The 21,824-nt window shown below is 35.7% G+C and overlaps 1 protein-coding gene across 1 annotated transcript in view; it reads left to right on the top strand.

Annotated features, from left to right (window-relative positions):
* Nucleotides 1-21,824, top strand: part of KCNH5 (potassium voltage-gated channel subfamily H member 5) — a 251,229-nt gene that overhangs the window by 46,137 nt on the left and 183,268 nt on the right. The window contains exon 6 of the mRNA XM_016141793.2: nt 918-1,310. Coding sequence (XP_015997279.1) covers nt 918-1,310 — 393 coding nt within the window. The remainder of the gene's footprint in view (nt 1-917; nt 1,311-21,824) is intronic.

Below are 21,824 nucleotides of genomic sequence, written 5' to 3'. Positions count from 1 at the left end.
CTGGTTGGAAACAAAATACTCTATAAGCCCTAATTGAGGGGAGAAAAGGAAAAAGACTATAACATTTACAACCTTGATGTTGCTGTGTTGGTCATTAGGGCCCTTGCTGAGTCCCACTGAACAGCAAGATCACTAACAGTGGGACCGTGGGGTTCAGCGAGGCCATCAGAATCAAAGTTATGCTCCCTGAGGTGCTAAAGATGTATAAAGAATGGGTAATGGTGAGTCACCCAAATAACTGTTGCACTATCAGTAAGAGATGTGGGATTCGAGGCAGGCTTGCCAGGTGAGTCTGCAGAAGGCATTCCCAGAAGTGGATGTTCAGCAGTGCTGTGGGTCAACATTGATGTTGAAGGTCATCAAGAGGAAATGACTACCAGTTGACCCTTGATCTGGACCTGGGCAGTCAGAGGCTCCTCACCCCTTCCTTTGTCCTTGGAATGTATGCTCTGTTCATCCTTCCCACAGTGGGAGCCATTTTCAACTATGTAGCCTTGAGAGAGCTATGTGTTGTTAAAATCATCAGGATAGCATACATGTCTGCACCCAATCAAGGCCTCCATATTATTGAAACCGCCACATACCAATCTGTAGTGGTCTGCCTCTTTCTTTGATCCCTTTTTGCCCTTAGTGTATAGGAACCAGTTTGAGAATCAACATTTGGCCACTGGAGGGAACACCAGATAGAACAGCAGAGAGATCAATTTTTGTAGAGGGATTGGACTTGGAGTGACTTCCTTTGAACAAACTTTGGTACAATTCTGGAGAAGAGACAGGTGAAACTCTAGGGCATCCCTGGCCTTGAAACCAGGTGTCATGATAAAACAGGCTGTGGTTTGACTGCCAGCAAGTTTGAATTCAGTACTAGCTGTGCAGAGATGTCCATGTTAGTTACATGTGCATTGTCTCTCTTTTAGGTTCTTCAGCTGGGATCAGATATCCTTCCTCAGTATAAGCAAGAAGCGCCAAAGACGCCACCACATATTATTTTACACTATTGTGCTTTTAAAACTACTTGGGATTGGGTGATTTTAATTCTTACCTTCTACACCGCCATTATGGTTCCTTATAATGTTTCCTTCAAAACGAAGCAGAACAACATAGCCTGGTTGGTGCTGGACAGTGTGGTGGACGTTATTTTTCTGGTTGACATTGTTTTAAATTTTCACACGACCTTCGTGGGACCTGGTGGAGAAGTCATTTCTGACCCCAAGCTGATAAGGATGAACTATCTGAAAACTTGGTTTGTGATCGATTTATTGTCTTGTTTACCTTATGACATCATCAATGCCTTTGAAAATGTGGATGAGGTAAGTTTCTTTTTTTTTCTTTTTTGATGAATGATGTTTTGAGAAAATTAGGGTAAAAAGAATTTATAGATAATCCAAACTTTTTAGCCACCACTTTCAACCTTTATCCAACTAAACACTTGCTATAAATTATCATATTTGCTTACGTTAAATTAATTTTTATCTGCTTTTCTGTTCTTGATATCTGATTGAATACTAATTACTAGGAAAATGGCTGTGGTTGGAGATTGTGGTTGGAAGACATGGAGCAGAAGAAAAGCAGCAGCTTTTGGAGTCAAATACAGTTCACAAACTAGATAATTGATTGAAAGATGATGAAGTAGACGCATTTTCTTTGGAAACTGTAACATTTTAAAACCATGCATCACAACATAGACTATTAAGTAGCCATTAAAAATACATAGGAACTACTGAATATCAATTAATTTGGAAGGATTTTCATGAAATTCTGCTTTATTCTTGTATATGCATATATAGGTCTGTATATAATTGTATGAAATGAAGGGAAAAAATGAAAGGCGACATTCCATTTGTTAACCTAGTTTATTGGGATGGGTACGGAAGAAGAGGCAAAGAGGCATGTGGGAACCCCCTAAAAAGAAAAAGAGAAAAAGATTTTACTTTAAACATGTAACATTTTTACTTTAAAAGTGTAATGTTACTGAATTATGTGTTTATGTAAAGTTATGTATGTGGGTATACAAATTTTTTTTTTTTTATATATATAGGACAATTTAAATGTCACCTATTAGATTGTGTTTGAAAAAACATGCAACTGAATTAAGACCCAGGGGAAAGACATCATAAAGTACTGCAATTCAATCACTATAGTAACTCACAAAGTATTTTTGCAGAGCTGTTCTCACAGCTCCCACATGTGCAATCAAAACAAATATGCTAAACACTGAAATTTAAAGAGAACTGGTCATTTTGTGTGTTGTACGAACACATTTAATAGTGTCATTGTATATAATGTGAAGTTTATGTTAAGTCCACATACTATTATACAGTCAATTTTTGTTTACTTTAATGATATGGTTTCTAAAGGATTAATAGTATAAAGAAAAAGTTTTGATGCTGCAGTACAAGGTGATGAGAGAGGTTACAAGTAAATGTGTTCCTTTCAAACACATATGTACATATATATGTATATACTTATTTGTATTTACTGTACGTTATACTATATTTGTACATACTATCAGCTTTTAAAAATCACATCACCTAAGTGAGTTAATTTTTATACTAGCACTAAAAGAATTAACTGTGCTACCTCCTTTAGAGAATAATAATATGTAGATAGGTGGAGTGTTTTCCATTATGAATTTTGCCTCTTTCTTCACATAATTTTATGTTTAAAAAATGCTTTACTCTGAATTTTGTGGAAAAAGAAAAACCTAAAAATCACCTAAAAATGGTAAAAGATGGAATTTGGGGAAAATTATAATGTTCCTATTATACTTGATGAACTTTTACCAATTTTCATAAATACTTGAAATTTGAAGTCCCAAAGCAATTGAGCAACAAGGTCCCATAGAAAACAAAAACAAATACAAACAAAAAACTCTCAGTGTATCCATATATCTCTTGATTCCTCTTTCCAGATACATATGGTAGCAGTACTTGAGTTAACATAAAGATAAGGAAACATTTATGGAAGAGCAATTCTTGAATTTTTGCTTTTTTGGCTACGTTTTTTATAGCTTTGCTTATAAATTTTGTCTAAGTGCATTTGTGGTTAGAGACTGTATTGGATGAATTTAGATGTCTGGTTTAATTCAAGTCTCTGCTAATTCAGTGTTATCTGCACAATAAAATATTAAAAACATGCACAATATCTTAAAAGACCACTCCATCTAGAGTTTCTTAGCCTCTAACTTAATAGTGGATGATTTTCAACTTGCTGCACTAAGCTAATAGGATACAGCCCATAATTTCAACTAATAACATAGAAATGAGTCAATATAGAATATGTCTATTATTAAATTGTGTTCATGATGATAATACTATAAACTTAATTTCCCTGAAGAGTCTACTCTGTTCTCACAGACTGTTCAGATGGAAAACTCTCTACTGTACCATTGTTGTTGCTATTGTTATTCTATGTGTTTTGGGGAAAGATCGAAATTATTCTTCACTGACTTTTTTCCTTATAAAATTTCTATGTTCAGTTGGCTTTAATGATATTTAAAAAAAATATTTTCATCTGAAAGTTACATGTAACCTTTATATTTTGATGCCATACATGTAATTGTTACTTTAAAAATTATGGGAAAAAAGGAATCATGGTAATTTATTTTCTAATTTTAGATTTTACCTACATCAAGCTTATAAAAGTACATTTATTTCTTTACTATTTACTTGCTAGGAAGAGTTGAGAGGAGTTAATTTTGAAAGTGCTAATGATATAATGTGATAATAAGCAGAATCCATATTTCGCTTGCTAAAAGGATTAATATATTAAGAGTAATATTAAGATTTCAGTTATTTATAACATAGGCATAAGAATTTCAATAAAAATAATCAAAAGATTAGCTCAATTCATAGAAAAAATACATTAAATATATTACTTTATAATTAATATGTTTAGTATAATATGAAAATATATTAAAAGATCCTTAGCCTCATCCACATTAAGGAAAATGCAAAGTAAATCTACAAATTATACTGACATACTCTTTTCACACTGTTAAGATCAAATCGTTGTTAACAAACTAGTTTGGTGAATACAGTGGCTGAGAAGGTGCACTGCTTGGACCCCTCTGTATGAGAACCTGCTGCATGGAGCATAGTTAGTGTTTTCTGGAACCAGCTCCTGGTTTGGGAAAGCCAATTGTTAGCAGCTCTTTCAAACTCAGCATTCAGAGAGTCATCACTGGTGGCTTGAAACTGCCCTTAGTGGGAGTATACATACTCAGAAAACTGAAAATGCTACGAAGAAAGGATTTTAAAAAACTCTATAGAACTAGTTGTTAATCATTTACGAACACACCACTGAATACAGTTGGCCAACAGTTGCTGTGCTATCTGATTTGCTGTGGTTTGCACACTGAAGCCATATTTCCCCAAGGCTAAGAATTATCTCAGTGACTATGAATGGTGGTAATATTATAGTTTGTCTATTCCTGCTCAATGCATAGCTCTATTGAGCAACTTTTGGTGTGGGCCACCCCATTACCTAACTGGTCTGAAGCTCTTCCTACCCAATCCTTCCTTCCCTCTTGACAGGTACCAGAATTGCATTGCGGTCTGAAAGCTCCTTTTTCCTTCCTTCTTCCTCCCAGGCATTTATCTTGGTTAAATTCTTACACATGTAACCCTGACTTGGCATCACACTTAGGGGACCAGAATGTCATATAGTTGGAATCATACAGTATGTAGCTTTCCAGATTGGCTTCTTTTACTTAGTATTATGCACTTAAGGTTCCTTTATGTCTTTTCATGACCGATAGCTCAGTTCTTTTTAGTACTGAGTAATATTCCATTGTCTGAATGTACCACAGTTTATCCATTCACCTTCTGAAGGAAATCTTGATCGCTTTCAAGTTTTGGCAACTATGAATAAGCTGCTATAGACATTTATGCTTATAGATTTTTGTGTGGCCATAGTTATTAGCTCATTTGGGTAAATACCAAGAAGCACAATTGCTGGATCATATATATGGTAAGAATATGTTCAGTTTTGTAGGAAATCATCAAACTATCTTTCGAAGTAGATGTACCATTTGGATTCCACCAATAGTGAATGAGAGTTCCTGTTGATCCACATCCTCACCAGCATTTGATGTCAGTGTTTTAGATTTGGACCATTCTAATAGATTGTAGTGATATCTTGTTTTAATTTACAATTCCCTAATAATATATAAGGTTAGACATCTTTTCATATGCTTATTTGCCATTTGAATATCTCCTTAGATGTCTGTTTAGTTCTCTTGCTCATTCTTTTAATTGGATTGTTAATTTTCTTGTTGTTGAGTTTTAAGAGTTCTTTGTATATTTGGTGTAGTGAACCTCTATCAGGTATGTATTTTACAAATATTTTCTCCCAGTCTTGGCTTGTCTTTTTTTGCTTTTGACAGTATATTTCACAGATCAGAGTTTTTAATTTTAATGAAGTCCAGTTTATTAATTATTTATTTTATGGATCATGACTTTGGTGTTATATCTGAAAAGTTATCACCATACCTAAGGTCACCTAGATTTTTTCCTATGTTATCTTCTGAAAGTTCTATAGTTTCATGTTTACATTTAGGTGTATGATCCATTTTGAATTAATTTTTGTGAAAAGTGTAAGTTCTGTGACTAATATAATCTTTCCGCATGCATTTAGATGTTCAACTGTCTCAGCACCATTTGTTGAAAAGACTACTTTTGATCCATTGTATTGCCTTTGTTTCTTTGTCAAAGATTAGTTGACTATATTTATGTGGAACTATTTCTGGGCTCTATGTTTTTTTTCTATTTGCCTTTTCTTTTGCCAATACCTTACTGGCTTGATTACTGTCACTTTCTAGCAAGTGTTTAAATTCGGTAACATTTGTCTTCTGACTTTGTTCTTCTCCTTCAATGTTGTGTTGGTTCTTCTGCAAAAGTTTTGCCTCTCTTTATAAACTTTAGAATCAGTTTATTAATATATTCAAAATCAGTTGCTGGAATTTTGATTGCGATTATGTTATAGATATTCAGATCAAGTTGAGAAGAACTGACATCTTAAAAATATTGAGTATTTCTGCCCATGAACATGGGCAATCTCTCTGTTTATTTTGCTCTTTGATTTCTTTCAACGACATTTCGTAGTTTTCCACATACACATCTTGTACGTATTTTCTTAGATTTATATCTATAAATGCCTTAGGGCATTTTCCTTTGGCCACTATGCTCATCTCTCTTTCCATGAGTTCCTTTCCATGAAGATTCTATTATCTAATGGAAATTATTTTGCAGTCAGATGACCTGCCCTGTCAGCTTTTTATATGTGTTTAGGTATTGCCTCAGGGTTTAGGTCCCCGAACTGGGATCTTACATTGGAAGTATAAAGCATTGTGGACAAATGAATATGAAAATGAACAACGCACCATTACTGAACTCAAATGTATCTGTCTTTTAGTTTGAAAGAAAGACTTGCTCACAAACTATTCAAGGGTGTAAGTAAGAGTCAGTGTGAGGGAGGAGACAGGGAACAGACTAGGAGAGTGGGTAAGAATCAGACTCCAGTTCTAAATTGGAACATGGTGGCAATTGTCTGAGCTTTTACATGTATTCCAGATGAGGATGGGTGGTACAGAATGTTATCGAGGTTGGGTAAAGCACAGATTTAAAAATATATATCTTCTTTCCTCCCTCCCTTCCTCTCTCCCTTTTGTCCTTGCTTCCTTTTATCCACTTTTTTTTTAATTTTAATTTTTAAATTAGAGTTGACATTCAATATTATTTTATATTGGTTTCAGGTGTACAGCATACTGGTTAGACATTCATATAATTTATGACATTATCCCTCTGATTACTACCCACGTGGCACTATACAAAATTATTACAGTATTATTGACTATATTCCCTATGCTGCACTTTATATCCCCATGACTATTTTATAACTACCAATTTGTACTTAATCCCTTCACAGCTTTTTCACTCAGCTCCCTTACACCCCTCCCATTTGGCAATCATCAATTTATTCTGTGTATCTATGAGTCTATTTCTATTTGTTTATTTTGTTCTCTAGATTCCATGTATAAGTGAGATCATATGGTATTCATCTTTCTCTGTCTGACTTATTTCATTTAACATAATACCCTTTAGGTCTATTCATGTTGTTGCAAATGGTAAGATTTCATTTTTTAAAGCCAAGTAGTATTCCGTTGTCTATAGGTACAACATTTTTGTCCTTTCATCTGTTGATGGGCACTTAGGTTGTTTAAATATCTTGTCTATTGTAAAAAGTGCTGCAGTGAAGATAGGGGTGTTTATATCTATCTGAATTACTGTTTTGGGTTTCTTCAGACAAAACTCAGAATTGGAATTACTGGGTCATATGGTATTTAATTTTTTGAGGAACCTTCTAAGTGTTTTTCATAATGGCTGTACCAATTTGCAATTTTGCCGACAGTGCACGAGGGTTCCTTTTTTACCACATCCTCACCAATACTTGTTTGTTGGTTTATTTAGCCATTCTGACAGGTGTGTGGTGACATCTCATTATGATTTTAACTGGAATTCTTTTGATGATTATTGATGCTTCGCATCTTTTCACATGTCTATTGGCCGTCTGTATGTATTCTTTGGAGAAATGCCTATTCAAGTCTTCTGCCCATTTTTTAATTGTATTGTTTGTTTGGTGTTGAGTTGTATGAGTTCTTTATAAATTTTGGATATTAATCTGTTGTATGTATCATTGATGAATATCTTCATCCATTCAGTAAGCCGTTTTTCTGTTTTGTTGATAACTTCCTTTGTGGTGCAAAACATTTTTATTTTTATGTGGTCCCATTTGTTTATTTTTCTTCTTTTGTTTCCCTTGCCTGGGAAGATATATCAGAAAAAATATAGCTAAGAGCAATGTCAGAGAGTTTACTGCCTTTTTCCCCTAGGAGTTTTATGGTTTTGGATCTTACATTAAGTCTTTAATCCATTTTGAGTTTATTCTTGTGTGTGTGTGTGTGTGTATATATATATATATATATATATATATATATATATATATATAGTGTAAGAAGGTGGTCCCATTTCAGTTTTTTGCAGGTTATTGGTTCATTTTTCCCAGTACCATTACTGAAGGGACTGTCTTTACCCCATTATATATTTCTGCCTCCTATGTTGTAAATGACTGTATTGGCATGGATTTATTCTGTTCCATTGATCCGTGTGTCTATTTTTATGTCATTATTATGCTGCTTTGATTACTTATAGCATTATAGTATAGTTTGATATCAGGTAGCATGATACCTCTAACTTTGTTCTTTTTTTCCAAGATTGCCATGGCTATTTGGGATATTTTATGGTTCCATTTAAATTTTAAGGTTATTCGTTCTTTTTCTGCAATAAATGCCATTGGTATTTTGATAGAGATTGCATTGACTATATAGATCGCTTTGGGTAGTGTGGACATTTTTAATGATGTTAATTCTTTCTATACATGAGCACGGTATATGCTTCCATTTATTTGTATCTTCTTCAGTTTCTTTCTTTAATGACATAATTTTTCAAGTGCAGGCGTTTTACCTACTTGGTTAAATTTATTCCTAGGTATTTTATTGTTTTTGCTGCAATTGTAAATGAGATTATTTTCTTAGTTTCTCTTTCTGATAGTTTATTAGTGGTATATAAAATACAACTGATTTCTGAATATTAATTTTGTATCCTGCTACCTTACTGGATTCATTTCTCAATTTTAATAGTTTTTTAGGCAGAATATTTAGGGTTCTCTCTATATAGTATTATGTCACCTGCAAATAATGATGGTTTTACTTCTCCTTTCCAATTTGGATGTCTTTTATTTATTTTTTCTTGTCTGATTATTGTGACTAGGACTTCCAATACTATGTTGGATAAAAGTGGTGAAAGTGGATATTCTTGTCTAGTTCTTGATCTTAAAGAACAGGCTTTTAGCTTTTCCCCATTGAGTATGTTAACTGTGGTTTGTTATGTATGGCCTTTATTATATTGAGGTATGTTCCCTTTATTCCTACTTTGCTGAGAGTTTTGATTATAAATGGATGCTGGATTTTGTCAAATGCTTTTTCTACATCTGTTGATATGATCATATGACTTTTAACTTCCAATTTGTTAAAGTGGTGTATCACATTAATTGATTTGCAGATACTGAACCAGCCTTGCATCCCAGGAATAAATCTAGCTTATTCATGGTGTATGATATTTCTAATGTCTTGATGAATTTGGTTTACTAGTATTTTGTTGAGGATTTTTGCATTTGTGTTTATTATATGGGCCTATAATTTTCTTTTTTGTAATGCCTTTGGTTTTAGAAACAGGTTAATGGTGGTGTCGTGAAATGAGCTTGAGGGCCATCCCTCTTGAAGTTTTTGGAATAATTTGAGAAGAATAGGTGTTAACTCTTCTTTGAATGCTTGGTAAAATTAACCAATTACACCATTCATTCCAGGACTTTTGTTTGTGGTGATTTTTTGTTTTTTTATTGATTTGATTTTGTTAATAGTAATTGGTCAGTTCAGATTTTCTGGTTTGTGTTTTTGTTTCAGTCTTGGGAGATTTAATGTTTCTAGGAATTTATCTATTTCTTCCAGATTGTCCAATTTGTTGACATATATTTAATTGCTCTTAGTATTTTTTAATAATCCTTTGTCCTTCTGTGGAATTAGTTGTAACTTCTCCCCTTTCATTTCTGATTTTATTTATTTGGGTCTTCTTTTTTTTTCTTGATCAGTCTGATTAAAGGTTTATCAATTTCATTTATCTTTTCAAAGAACCAGCTCTTGGTTTCATTGATCTTTTGTATTGTTTTTTAAGACTCTATTTCATTTATTTCCACTCAGACCTCATTTTTTTTCTTCCTTCTACACTTTGGGTTTCGTTTGTTGTTCCTTTTCTAGTTCCTTTAAGTATAAGGTTAGATTGTTTATTTGAGCTTTTTCTTGTTTTTGTTTTTTTTTTTTTTGGAATAGGCTTGTGTTGCTCTGACTTTGCTTCTTAGGAGTACTTTTGCTGAGTCCCATAGATTTTGGGTGGTTGTGTTTTCATTTTTATTTGTCTCAAGATATCTTTTGATTTCTCCCTCAGTCTCATTGTTAACCCATTCATTGTTTAATAGCATGTTATTTAGCCTCCATGTGTTTGAGTGTTTTCAATTTTTTTCTCATAATTGATTTCTAGTTTCATACTATTGTTGTTGGAGTAGATGCTTGATATGATTTCTGTATTCTTAAATTTACTGAGACTTGTTTTGTGGCTTAACATGTGTCCTATCTTGGAAAATGTTTCATGTGCACTTAAGAAGAATGTATATTCTGCTGCTTTGGGGTGAAATGCTCTAAAAAGATCATTTAATCCATACAGTCTAGTGTGTCATGTAAGGCTGCTGTTTCCTTGTTGATTTTCTGTCTGGAAGATCTGTCCATTGGTGTTCTTGGGTGTTAAGATCCCCTACTATGACTATATTACTGTCAGTCTCTTCCTTTATGTTAGCCAATATTAGCTTTCTATATTTAGGTGCTCCTATGTTTGGTGCATAAATGTTTGCTAGAGTTATATCCTCTTGTTGGATTAATCTCTTTATCATTATGTAATGTTCTTCTTTGTCTGTTATTATAATCTTTGCATTGAAGTCTGTTTTGTCTGATGTAAGTATTGCTATCTCAGGTTTTTTTTTTTTTCCATTTCTATTTGCATGAAATATCTTTTTCAGTCCCTTTAGTTTCATTCTGTTTGTCTTTTGATCTGAAGCGAATCTCTTATAGACAGCATATGCATGGATGTTGTTTTTTAATCCAGTCAGCAACCCTGTCTTTTAATTGGAGCATTTAATCCATTTACATTTAAAGTGATTATCGATAGGAACATAGTTATTGCCATTTTATTATTCATTTTTATGTTCTTCTCCCTTTTCTTCTTCTTAAAGAAGACCCTTTAACATTTCTTGTAATACTGACTTGGTGGTGATAAATTTCTTGAGCTTTTTCCCACCTGGAAAGCTTTTAATCTCATCCTCAGTTTTAATCAACAGCCTTGCTGGGTAGAGTAGTCTTAGTTTTAGGTCCTTACTTTACATCACTTAGAATAATACATGCTGGTCCCTACTGGCCTGCAAAGTTTCTGTTGAGAAATCAGCTGACAGTCTTATGGGAGCTCCTTTATAAGTTACTAGCTGACTTTTTCTTGCCGTTTTTAGGATTCTCTTTTTGTCTTTAGCAATTGTCATTTTAATTATGATGTGTCTTGGTGTGGATCTGTTTGGGTTAATCTTGTTTGGGACTCTTTGCACTTCCTGGACTTGTATGTCTTTTTCCTTCATCAGATTAGGGAAGATTTTTGTTGTTTTTTTCAAATAGGTTTTCAATCCCTTGCTTTCTCTTCTTCTGGCACAGCTATGATGTGTTCGTTGTTAAGCTTGATGAAGTTCCTTAAAGTATCCTTGTTAAAAAAATTTTTTTTTCCTTTTTACTGTGCTGACTGGGCATTTTCTCCTACCATATCTTCCAAATCACTGATTTAATCCTCTACTTCATTTACTCTTCTGTTGTTTCCCTCTAATATAGTTTTCATTTTAGTTATTGTATTCTTCATTTCTGATTAGTTTTTTTTAATGGTTTTTATGTCCTTCTTAATGCTTACTATCTCTGTTGACGTTTTCACTGAGATCATCTATTCTTTCCCTAAGTTTATTGAGCATCCTTATAATCAGTGTTTTGAACTCTGTATCTGGTAAATTGCTTGCCTCCATTTCATTTAGTTTTGTTCTGTCTTTTCATTTGGAACATGTTTCTTTGTTTTTTTTTTTCATTTTGGCTGCCTCTCTATGTTTGTTTCTATGTATTAGGTAGATCTGCTATATCTCCCAGTTTTGGCTGAGTTGCCTTCTGTAGTAGGTGCCCTGTGTGGCCCAGTGATCAGTTTCCTTGATCACCTATACTGAGTGCTCCAAGAGTGCCTCTTGTGTGGTTCGTGCCCTTCTGTTGTAGTTGAGCCTTATGGCATGTAGTGGGTGGGATTTACTCTTAGGCTGACTGGCTGTAAGGACTGGCCATACCTATGTGTATTGAATAGGAGTCGCCCCAGTGGGGTCATTTTTCTGTTGAGACCACCTTTTGGATGTGCTGCTTATGGGGCTAATCAGGTGGTGCTCTTTTGTGGTATGATGCCAACCTCCAGGTATGTTGGTTCTGGGGCCCATTGGGAGAGGTTCCCTTGCAGATCAAAGTCAGCCACTGCCTGTGACTGGCTCAGGACTACCAGTAGCTATTCCTAGTTGGCTGCTGCCTGTGCTGGAGTAAGAGGCACACGGGAGGGTCCATACTGTGAACTGAGGCTGGCCACCACTAGTACTGGCCTAGGGCTGCTCAGCAAAAGGCCCAGTGTACCTCAAGACCTGAGACTGCCTGCTGGCTTCCAGTAAGGCTTAGCAGATGAAAGATCCTCAGGTGGTACATGAATCGGGTGAGGCAGAGTACCAGGGAGTCACTAGAGTGGGGCAAGTGGTGTTCACCAGGTTAGTGTGGATTCAGATTTGGTGCTAGTGCTAAGCCTGTGGCCACTCACAAAAGTCTCAGGTCACACCAAGGCCAGCTGCCACCTAATTCTGGCCTATAGACCTCTGAGATTTTTTCAAGAAATACTACAGCTTTGGCTGGGGCTGGGGCTGGTTGTTCACTACTGAAGTGTCTCTGGAGGTGTGTGAGCTGAGGACCGTTGATTGCTGCTGAAGGAGCCTCGTGCTGTGTGTGGTGTGGGCTGGTTGCCTACTCATGAAAGTACCTCTGGCAGTGTTTAAGTTGGATGGGGTGGGGTCTCAGTCTCCAGGGTAGAGCTAGCAGAGTTCACCAGGGTGATTCAGTTTAGGTTGTGTTGGGAGAGGGCTTAACACAGGGATAATGGTGACTGTCCTTTTAGCTCTTACTCTGAAGCCGCATTACTCAGTCTTTCTCTGTATGTCTCTGGTGCCTCCTGAGCTGCTCTCCCTTTTCCAGAGGCCAGGGTGAGTGTCTATGAGAAAGTGAGTCTGTGCATGGGTCCTTTGAGAGGATGTCTAGGTTTCTAGCAGCCTCTTTCTTCACCTGGATGATCAGAATCCCTGTTGATTTTCACAACCAGATTTTGTGGGGACTCTTCTTCCTGGCCCTGGAGCCAAGGGGTGGGGCTGGTATTCCTTGCTCCTCTGGGGCAACTCCTCAGTTGAGATATCCCTCTGCATGCTCCACTGCCACATGTGGGTGTGGGGCCAGCCCATTCCATATCTCCACCCCTTCTACGAGTCTCGATGTGGCCTCTTCTTTATATCCTTAGTTTTAGGAGTTCTGTTTAGCTAATCTTCAGATGGTTCTCCAGGTTGCTTGTTCTATAATTTAGTTGTAATTTTAATATGGTCCCAGGAGGAGGCAAGCACAGCATTTACCTACTTCATCTCCTGACCAGAACTCCCAAGATAGATATCTTTCTTGTATTTGAAAATTTTGATTATATTCCAGGAATATTGCATGAGTTCTCCACAGAGACAAAGTTGACTGTGTAGCTGAGGGAATTATCTCTCAGAGGATAGGAAGTAACAAGCAATGAAGACAGCAATGAGATTTCTTTATTTGATTTTGTTGCTTATATGAAAAGAAATTTTTACCTGTACTGATGATCTTCATTCATGATGAATGCTTCTTATTGTTAAGCATTAGGGAAATGATTTTGATGTAGAGGCAAAAAGGGTGAAATATATTGCAATATGTATGTTATAACCATTTCATTTTTTTTTACCTTAACTAACTGTGGATACTTGCATAGAAATTGCTCTTTACTGTCTTTCTGCACAGTAATATTTCCTATGCTTGAGAATACATCATTTCCTCACTGTACTTTGAAGGAAGTTCTAAACCTTCATACCTACTATATTTAGTCCTTTTATTACTTCACTTTATTCCATAATTTCATCCCTGCTTTCATATATCACGTGTTAGCTACCAAGAAATAGCATTATTTTATATTGGAATTCTTCATCTTTAAGAACTCTGTTTTTTAGATATTGCAGATAAAGGGTGAACAAAACCATTTCTTGTTCTGCATGAGAATTTTACCATTGGTCAACTGTCTCCCTGTTCCCCCTGGCAACTGATGAAGGATATATGTTATTTATGTTTCTAAGCAATGTTACTTATATTTGAAAAAGACCTCTGATCACTAAATTGCATCTAGACTGAGAATAACTTTTAATGAAGTATAAATAACCTTATGAGGACACTGTAGCATAAGCCCCCTGAATGATACAAGTCTGAACATATTCCTCGTAGGACTCTGAAAGTGCCGCCTGTGTCTTTATTACAGGTATTGGGTTAGATGGATCATGAGGCCTTAAAAGATGGATCCCTAAGCATTACCATCACAACCTATTGATAAGATGAAGCCGAGTTGAATTATTGCTTATTATTATAAGTGGGAACACTGTCCTCCAAAAATTTGGCAGTTTCTCAGAGCAGAAGAGGAGAGAATTTATTTGGAACTGGAAATTTGATTCATGATGGGCTTTTCAAAGCCAGGCTGGGAGAATGATTAGGGCTGGGTGATTAGGACTGAGTAAGGTTCAAGGCTCATAATACAATAGTCCAGGATTGGTGGAAACAGTAAGATGAGGATTTGGGGGCATAAAATTCAAAGAATCTTAGTACTTTTTACTGAAGAGTTAATGGGTCCTTGGGAAATTCCTATAATGAAAAATCAAACCATTTTCCTGGACAGGGTAATAGAGTCCTAGAAAAATAAAGTCACACTAAGGAAGACAAAGGAAGACAAAGTCATGTTAACATAGACAGTAAGGTATGGTTTCAGTTCTGAGTATACAAGTTGAATGTGAAGGCAGATGATTTCAGTTCTAATGTTTATAAGTCGAGATGGTTTCAGTACCTGCCAGTGGAGTCTCATTTACTCATTTTTGCATTGTCACCTGGAGGGAAGAACACAGGAACATAGCTCTGTGGACTGCCACACAGACTGCTACGAGGTCAAATCCTGTGGGAGAAGAGGACTGATGCTGCCGTACTGATAAACGGTGATTTCTGGTCTGTATCCCTCTGAGTCCACTGAGAAAAAACATAGTCTATAATAGTATTGTGAGTCTGAATGTTTACTTGGTTGGTATTGTAGACACAAATATGGACTTTACCATTAAATGCCTGGTGTGCATTTTTCAAGAAGATGCTAACTTTCACTGGGATTTGTGTTTATGTCAGGGTGTCAGTAAAAATCAGTCATTTTTAGTCACATTCACATTTATACATAGAATTACACCGAGTTATGAGTGGCTATATTCAAAAGCTGTTGTTTGAGCCTTGACAGATGTTGCAATTATTTTGGCCACAGTGAGTGAAGAGGCCTAGATGACAGGAGCTTGTGTAGCAATTATTTTATAATCACAACTAGAGCAGCAGAATTTTTTAATCAAACATGATCCTGCTGGAATTTTAGAAACAATTGGACTTGTATTCAATATTCACATCTAACAGTTAAGTTTACTGATAGTATATCTGTTTAAAGACACTGTTACCTATATTGGCAAAGTAATCATATTTAGGAACTACAATCTCCATGTTCTGAATCCTTTCAGTTCATAAGATAAAGTTACATCACTAGGACTGATCATTTCTGCTCTTCATGTATTTTGATCATACATGAACACTTTAAAATATATATATACATATATACGAAAGCATATATACATATAGACGAAAGTATATATACATATATATATACACACACACGCACACACAAAAGTATATATATATAATTTCAGATAGTGATATGCTCTACAAATAAAAATAATACAGGAAACTAGGGTATAGACAACGACTGGGATGATCAGAGGTTGAGCCATGTAGGAAAGCATGTAGTGGGCTAAGTGTAGCTCTTAGGTTAAGAAATTTTTTAGTTGCAAAGAAAAGAGACACACGTAACCTCAAGTTATGGGAGATTTAATACAAGGATAGATATTTAATGTAAGGATGGACAATAACCTGTGTACCTAGATTGACTTTGGAGATGTGCCACATTCAGAAATACAAAGGAATGACCCCTAAAATTTATTTTTCTCTCAAAGTCATCCTTTAAATGCAAAAAAAAAAAAAAAATCTTAAATGATTTTATTCATCCATTCACTTATCAAATACATATCGAGCTACTTGTTTATTCCAACTATTAAGAATCTAGCAGTGAGCAAGCACAACAAACTCCCTCCTATCTTCATGAAACTATCTAAGAGAAATTGCAGTGGACACTTATTAAAAAATAGTAAGGAAGATTTTGTTCAAGACTATTGCAGTAAGGGAGAGAGATTGAACTCTACTGAAACAAAAGTCAGGGAGGTTGGGTAATGATTAGGCCATCTGTGTTTGCTAATTGGTGTTTATCAAAGTTAGGCTCCTACCCTCCTACAGAGACAGAAACAGAAGTGCTATAGTTCTTGATGATTGCATTTCAAAGGGATGGCTCCCAAGTCCTTAAATATCTTCCCGTGTTATAAAATTGGCAAAAGTGTGGGAGAAGATTTAGATCTCAAAGGGGCAGAGAAAGAATTTATAACTGAAAGTTTTCTAAAGCAAATACTCTAAGAAAAGGGAGGTCAGGAGCCTAAAGTCAGGGAAAAACTTGTCTAAAGTTTAACCAAACTTTCAGGAATATTAGAAAAATTAAGGCCCTCTTGGTGGAGAAAAACAGTAAACATATGTGAAAAACTTAAATATATAGTTTCAGATAGTGATATGCTCTACAAATAAAAATAATACAAGATGATAGGGTATAGAGAATGACTGGGATGATTAGGAGGTGAGCCATGTAGGAACACATATAGTGCGCTAAATGCAACTGTTAGGTTAGAGTTTTTTTTTTTTTTTTAAGTTGCAAAGAAAAGAGACTCAAGTGACCACAAGTGATAGAAGATTTAATATAAGGATGGGTGTTTTCTCGAACATTAGAAAAGAAATGGTGGGACTAGTATGTGGTCCTGGACCATGGTAGCTCTGGGAATCTTGGCCCAAGGCACAGCCAAGTTGTAATGTTAGGGAAGGGAAACTGGAAGTGGGCACTAGGCCAAAGGGCTGGGAAGGGAGGGAGAAGTATACGAAGATGGACCTACTCTTTGACCACTTTCTTTACACGTCTCACTTCCTTTGCTATCTTTTTATTATAGCCTTAACATCATCGCATATTATCATTAAAATGGTTGGAAAAGGGTCACTTTTTGAAAAAAATTTTGGAGGACGTGACTGTTCAGTCTGTTCTTCTATTTTTCCAGTGTTAGTAGATCTTTACTTGAGTGTCCTACCATTAATATGATTCACTTAGTCCTGTCAATACACCTTTTTTATTTTCTCTTTACTGATTGAATTCTTACCTTCTCTTTTTATCTCTTGACTCCATTCCTGGATCTTTGTAACTTTCCCTAGCACATGGTCTGTCACTGTCACTTCAACCTTTCTCTGATTTAGCTCTCACTGCCTGCTGCATCATTCCCTCATTTCTTGGACCAGTTATTTATACTACAAAACAAGGGTCTTAACTCGAGGATGGGAATAGTTAGGGAAAGTCTCTGAAAAGGTGACATAAGCCCAGAGCTACAGAATGGGTAGGAATTAACAATGAAAAAGGAGTGTTTGGTGGGTTAGGAAGAGTGTTTTAAACTTCATGTTTGGAGATCCCCAAATGAATTTTTGAAGAAAAGAAAGAAGCTTTCTATGACTAGAATAGAGAAAGCAAAAGACAGAGATGCACAAAGTGAGACTGTAGTGGTAGGCAGGTTGTGTTAAGGAATTTGGATTAATTTAAAGGCAGCAACAAGTTATTAAAGGATTTAAAGTATCCCCCAGCCTGGCTTGCTTGTACATATATCATAATGTTTGAAAAAAAAGTTTTAGGCAATATACCTCTTTTTATGGTGCATGTTTTGATCATGCTTTGTATTAGCACAGACCCGATAGATAGTAAAGAGAAATTCTTAGCATTTAAAAGTACATTATGGATGTTGCAGAACATTGGTATTTGTTCTATCATTCATCTATCTATCTATCTATCTATCTATCTATCTATCTATCATCTATTACCTTTGCTGCTGTGTTTTGATAAGAATATAAATTGGTTAAAACAAGTTATTTAAATTGAGATCCTCTCCTGAAGCATATTAACTAATGCATGGAGTAATTAAGCTTATTTCCCTAAGGATCTCTTGGTAGCATGAGTTAGAGAAGTGAATTCTAAATAAGAAAGAAGAGATAGAATTTGTTTTCTGGGTTGAGTTCACGTAACAAATGTTATTGGCAATTTTCTTTCAATCTTTAAAGTGTTCTCTATAAAAGGAAATGGAAATAGACCTATAATCATTCATGTATAACATCTATTTAGAATAAGAACCCAGTGGTTATGAAATGTAGCTTACGATTGTTTAGTGGTTTTTATCCAGTTGCCTGATATGGTGCTACTTGTGAAGAGGAAGTAATTATTAATTATTAGTTACAGTATCAATGCCAGAGGAGTAAGAAATTATTAGGAGAGATTTATGTATTGGTTAGTTTATTCTTTAATTAATGTATTATTTTTAATAAACATTTAGTGCTTACTACATGCCAGGGAATGATAGAGAGTGTGCTAGAAATAAAAGAATGGATGAACATGATATGAGTACACAATCACAAATAGACAAAAGTCACAAAGGGAATGTACCTGGTCCTTTGAGATTATATAATGAAATGACATACTTAGACTGAAGTGAAAGGTTTTCTGAGAAAGCAATGACTGGGCTGAGATCTGAAGTATAAATATACTTCAGGCTAAGGACAGGGGCATGAATGAGTTGTAAGACATTCCATTTAGAAAAAAATAGCAAGTGCATAAACCCTGTGTTTGCGGAAGCATGACATGTTCAAAGAATTGAAAGTTGGATGGAGAGTGAGGTTAAGAGTGTTGAAAGGTGAGGTTAGAGTGCTACGCCAGGGCCAGACCATACAAGTTTGTGTAAACAAAAGCAGATTTTAGAGCAATGGAAGCTGGTTCTAAAATCATGTGATTTTACGCAAGGAATGGTTTGGAAGTGATGACTCTTATGTAGTGTTCAGAACAGATTAGATGGGGTCAAAGAATGGCTTAAAAGTTATTAGGAAACTTCTATAGGTCCAGCAATACTTGTATCATGAGCTAAAGTGGTGACAGTGCAGATGGAGAGAAGCGGATAAATTTGAGAGAGATTTAAAAGTTAAAATTAATGGGATTTTAAGATAGACGGGGTATGGGAGATGTCAGAGAGAGGGGTGATAAGAATACTTCCTGGTTTCCGATTTGCTTAATCAAATGGCTAATGCTTATATTTGCAAAGATATTAGAAAAGGGCCAGGTCTGGAATGGAAGGCAGAAAGGGGATAGAATTTTTTTTTTTAAATAAGGGAGACTTTTGTCTATGGGAAGGATATAGTTAAAGGAGGAGGAAGGGGCTGGAATTTTTAGCAGAATTGAGAAAGTTTGAAATATAATGAGTAGACGAATTCATAAGAAAAATAGTAAAATTGCTGGGTAGCTGAGAGATGCTTTGATATTGATGATGAATTTATAGTGGAACCAATCTGCCCTTGTGCATATTCAAGATCATGACTTTCTGGAACAGTTCTTAACACAGACATGAAGAAAGCTGATAAGTGAGCCAGGATTCAGATTTTGATAGACATTATAATGAAGAGACAGAGATGCTAAGCGATTTAGGGTGTATAGTGTTAAGGGGCCGCATAAAGAAGACAGTGGAGAATGGGCAGGGTTGGTAGATGGGGAAAAAGTAGATCTCTAAGTGGATTGTAGGTTAGTAAGGTTGAACTACTATTACAATTGTTGTAATTGAACGATTTAGTCTAACAAAGAAGATATGGCCAGGTAGCAGGATGGTTCTATTCAATACTTCAGAGCTGGTGAAAGTTTTAGGATATAACAAATTTCAGATTATGACAGTGGAAGAAGGTGTCTGAGGAGAAATGGAAAGATTGAGATGAATTGGTGAAGAAATTGTTAGGCTAGGTTGTTGGAAGTGTCACCTTTGTAGATAATGAAGTTACTTGGGGTTATGGAAAGATTTTAGGTGAGGTTGGACTTGAGAGATATTTAGCAGATATATGAAATAATAACTTTGAGTTCTCTATTCTCCTGGAATATTCACTAGCACGAATCCATGCAAAGCAAAATAGCAATACATTTCCCAATACAACATCTAAATAATTCCTAACAATTGTGTATTAAATTTTATTTTACTATCCATAACTTACCTGTTTGGGATAATGTCTTGTTAAAATGGGACCTCTGTATCTGGTAGGTATTAACATTGCCTCTAGCCTTAAGTCACACCAAGTATGAAAATCTGTGCACACAAGCACATAACATACCTGCTTTCCCCACATTTGTATTAGTTGGGTTTTTTTCCCCCGCATAACATGACCCCAAAATTTTGTGAATAATAACAATCAGCATTCCTTTAACTCATAGGTCTTTGGCTCAACTGGGTAATTTTGCTAACTAGGGCTAAGTCTGACTTATCTCAGCTAAGTTTACCCATGCATCTGTGGTAGCTGCTGCTTTGGTTGGTGGCTGACTGGTCTGTGATGACTCAAAGGGATGACTCAGAGGGCTGTTCCTGTGGTCTCTCATCATCCAAAAGCCTAGTAGGTCCCCTTCACATGGCAACTGGGTTCCAAGGCCATGAGTTGAGGTGCTATACCTCTTGATACTTAGAACTGGTACAAGATCACTTACACCACGTTCTGTTGGCCAAAGCAAGTCATAGTCAGCCAAAGGCTGATTCAAAGGCTGGGGAAATAGAACTTATCTCTTGGTAGGAGTGCAAAGTCACATTGCCAAGGGGCGTGGAGACAGGAAGGGAAAATGACCACAGCTACCTTTTTTTTCCAATTTACTACAACATCTGTGTATGAGAATTGCAAGATGTAGTCGAAACACCATGCAGTTGGATATATTTCTATATTTCTGCAATATCACACTCACTCAATTGTTATGTATCCTTTGACAAGAAAGTTTTTGATCATTCCTTTTCTGTTTGTAAAGCAAGAAGAGAAGAAGGTAGGAAAGAATATTAGCTGAGGTCATTAGTGAGAGGACTGGTTTATATTTTTGCGATTGAAAGATATTATTTTTATGCTGATAATATTTTGCATCTCTTTAATGTGGGAACCCAGAAAAGAAAATCTTGAAGAGTTAATAACATAGAGATGTCTCCTGGATATTGTTTCTCATGCTACTATGCCCCGAGAGGATTGTTGAGTAAGGAAATGGACTAGAAATGTGGAAATGTGATGACTGAAAGTTCTCCATTAACTTTGCTGTGTTCTATTATGTATTTGACATGTTTAATATTCTCTTCCACCAGGAGAACCTGAGGGATTTGCGTGATTAGGGCTCAGAGGTTGAGAAAGAGGCAGAAAGCCTTGAGTGCAGAGGAGGGCACAGAAGGACTGGAAAGTATGAAGCAAAATAGGCAGAAAATGGATGAGCATATAGACTGGTGGAAAGTATAGAATTGAGAAGTTGAAAAAGGTGGTAGTACAGAGGGGGGCATTTTTGAGGATTGGCCTATAAAAATATTCAGTATTACCTTATGGGTGAAATGAAAATTCTCAACAAGGAAGTAAATAGGATTTATAGCCCGGTCTTAAAGTTATGAGAGTGAGTCGTAAAATAAGGAAAATTTCTTATTTTACTTATAATATTGAATATAACTGCCTCTCCTCACAAATCATATGATGTGGAAGAAATTATGGATCTGAATTATGTGTTGTGGTGAAATGTTAACCTAACAACATAGCAGCGACTATTGAA

Source organism: Rousettus aegyptiacus, unplaced genomic scaffold (genome assembly GCF_014176215.1).
Source record: "Rousettus aegyptiacus isolate mRouAeg1 unplaced genomic scaffold, mRouAeg1.p scaffold_m13_p_3, whole genome shotgun sequence".
NCBI classification, from domain to species: domain Eukaryota; kingdom Metazoa; phylum Chordata; class Mammalia; order Chiroptera; family Pteropodidae; genus Rousettus; species Rousettus aegyptiacus.
This window is presented reverse-complemented; position numbering and strand designations above follow the sequence as displayed.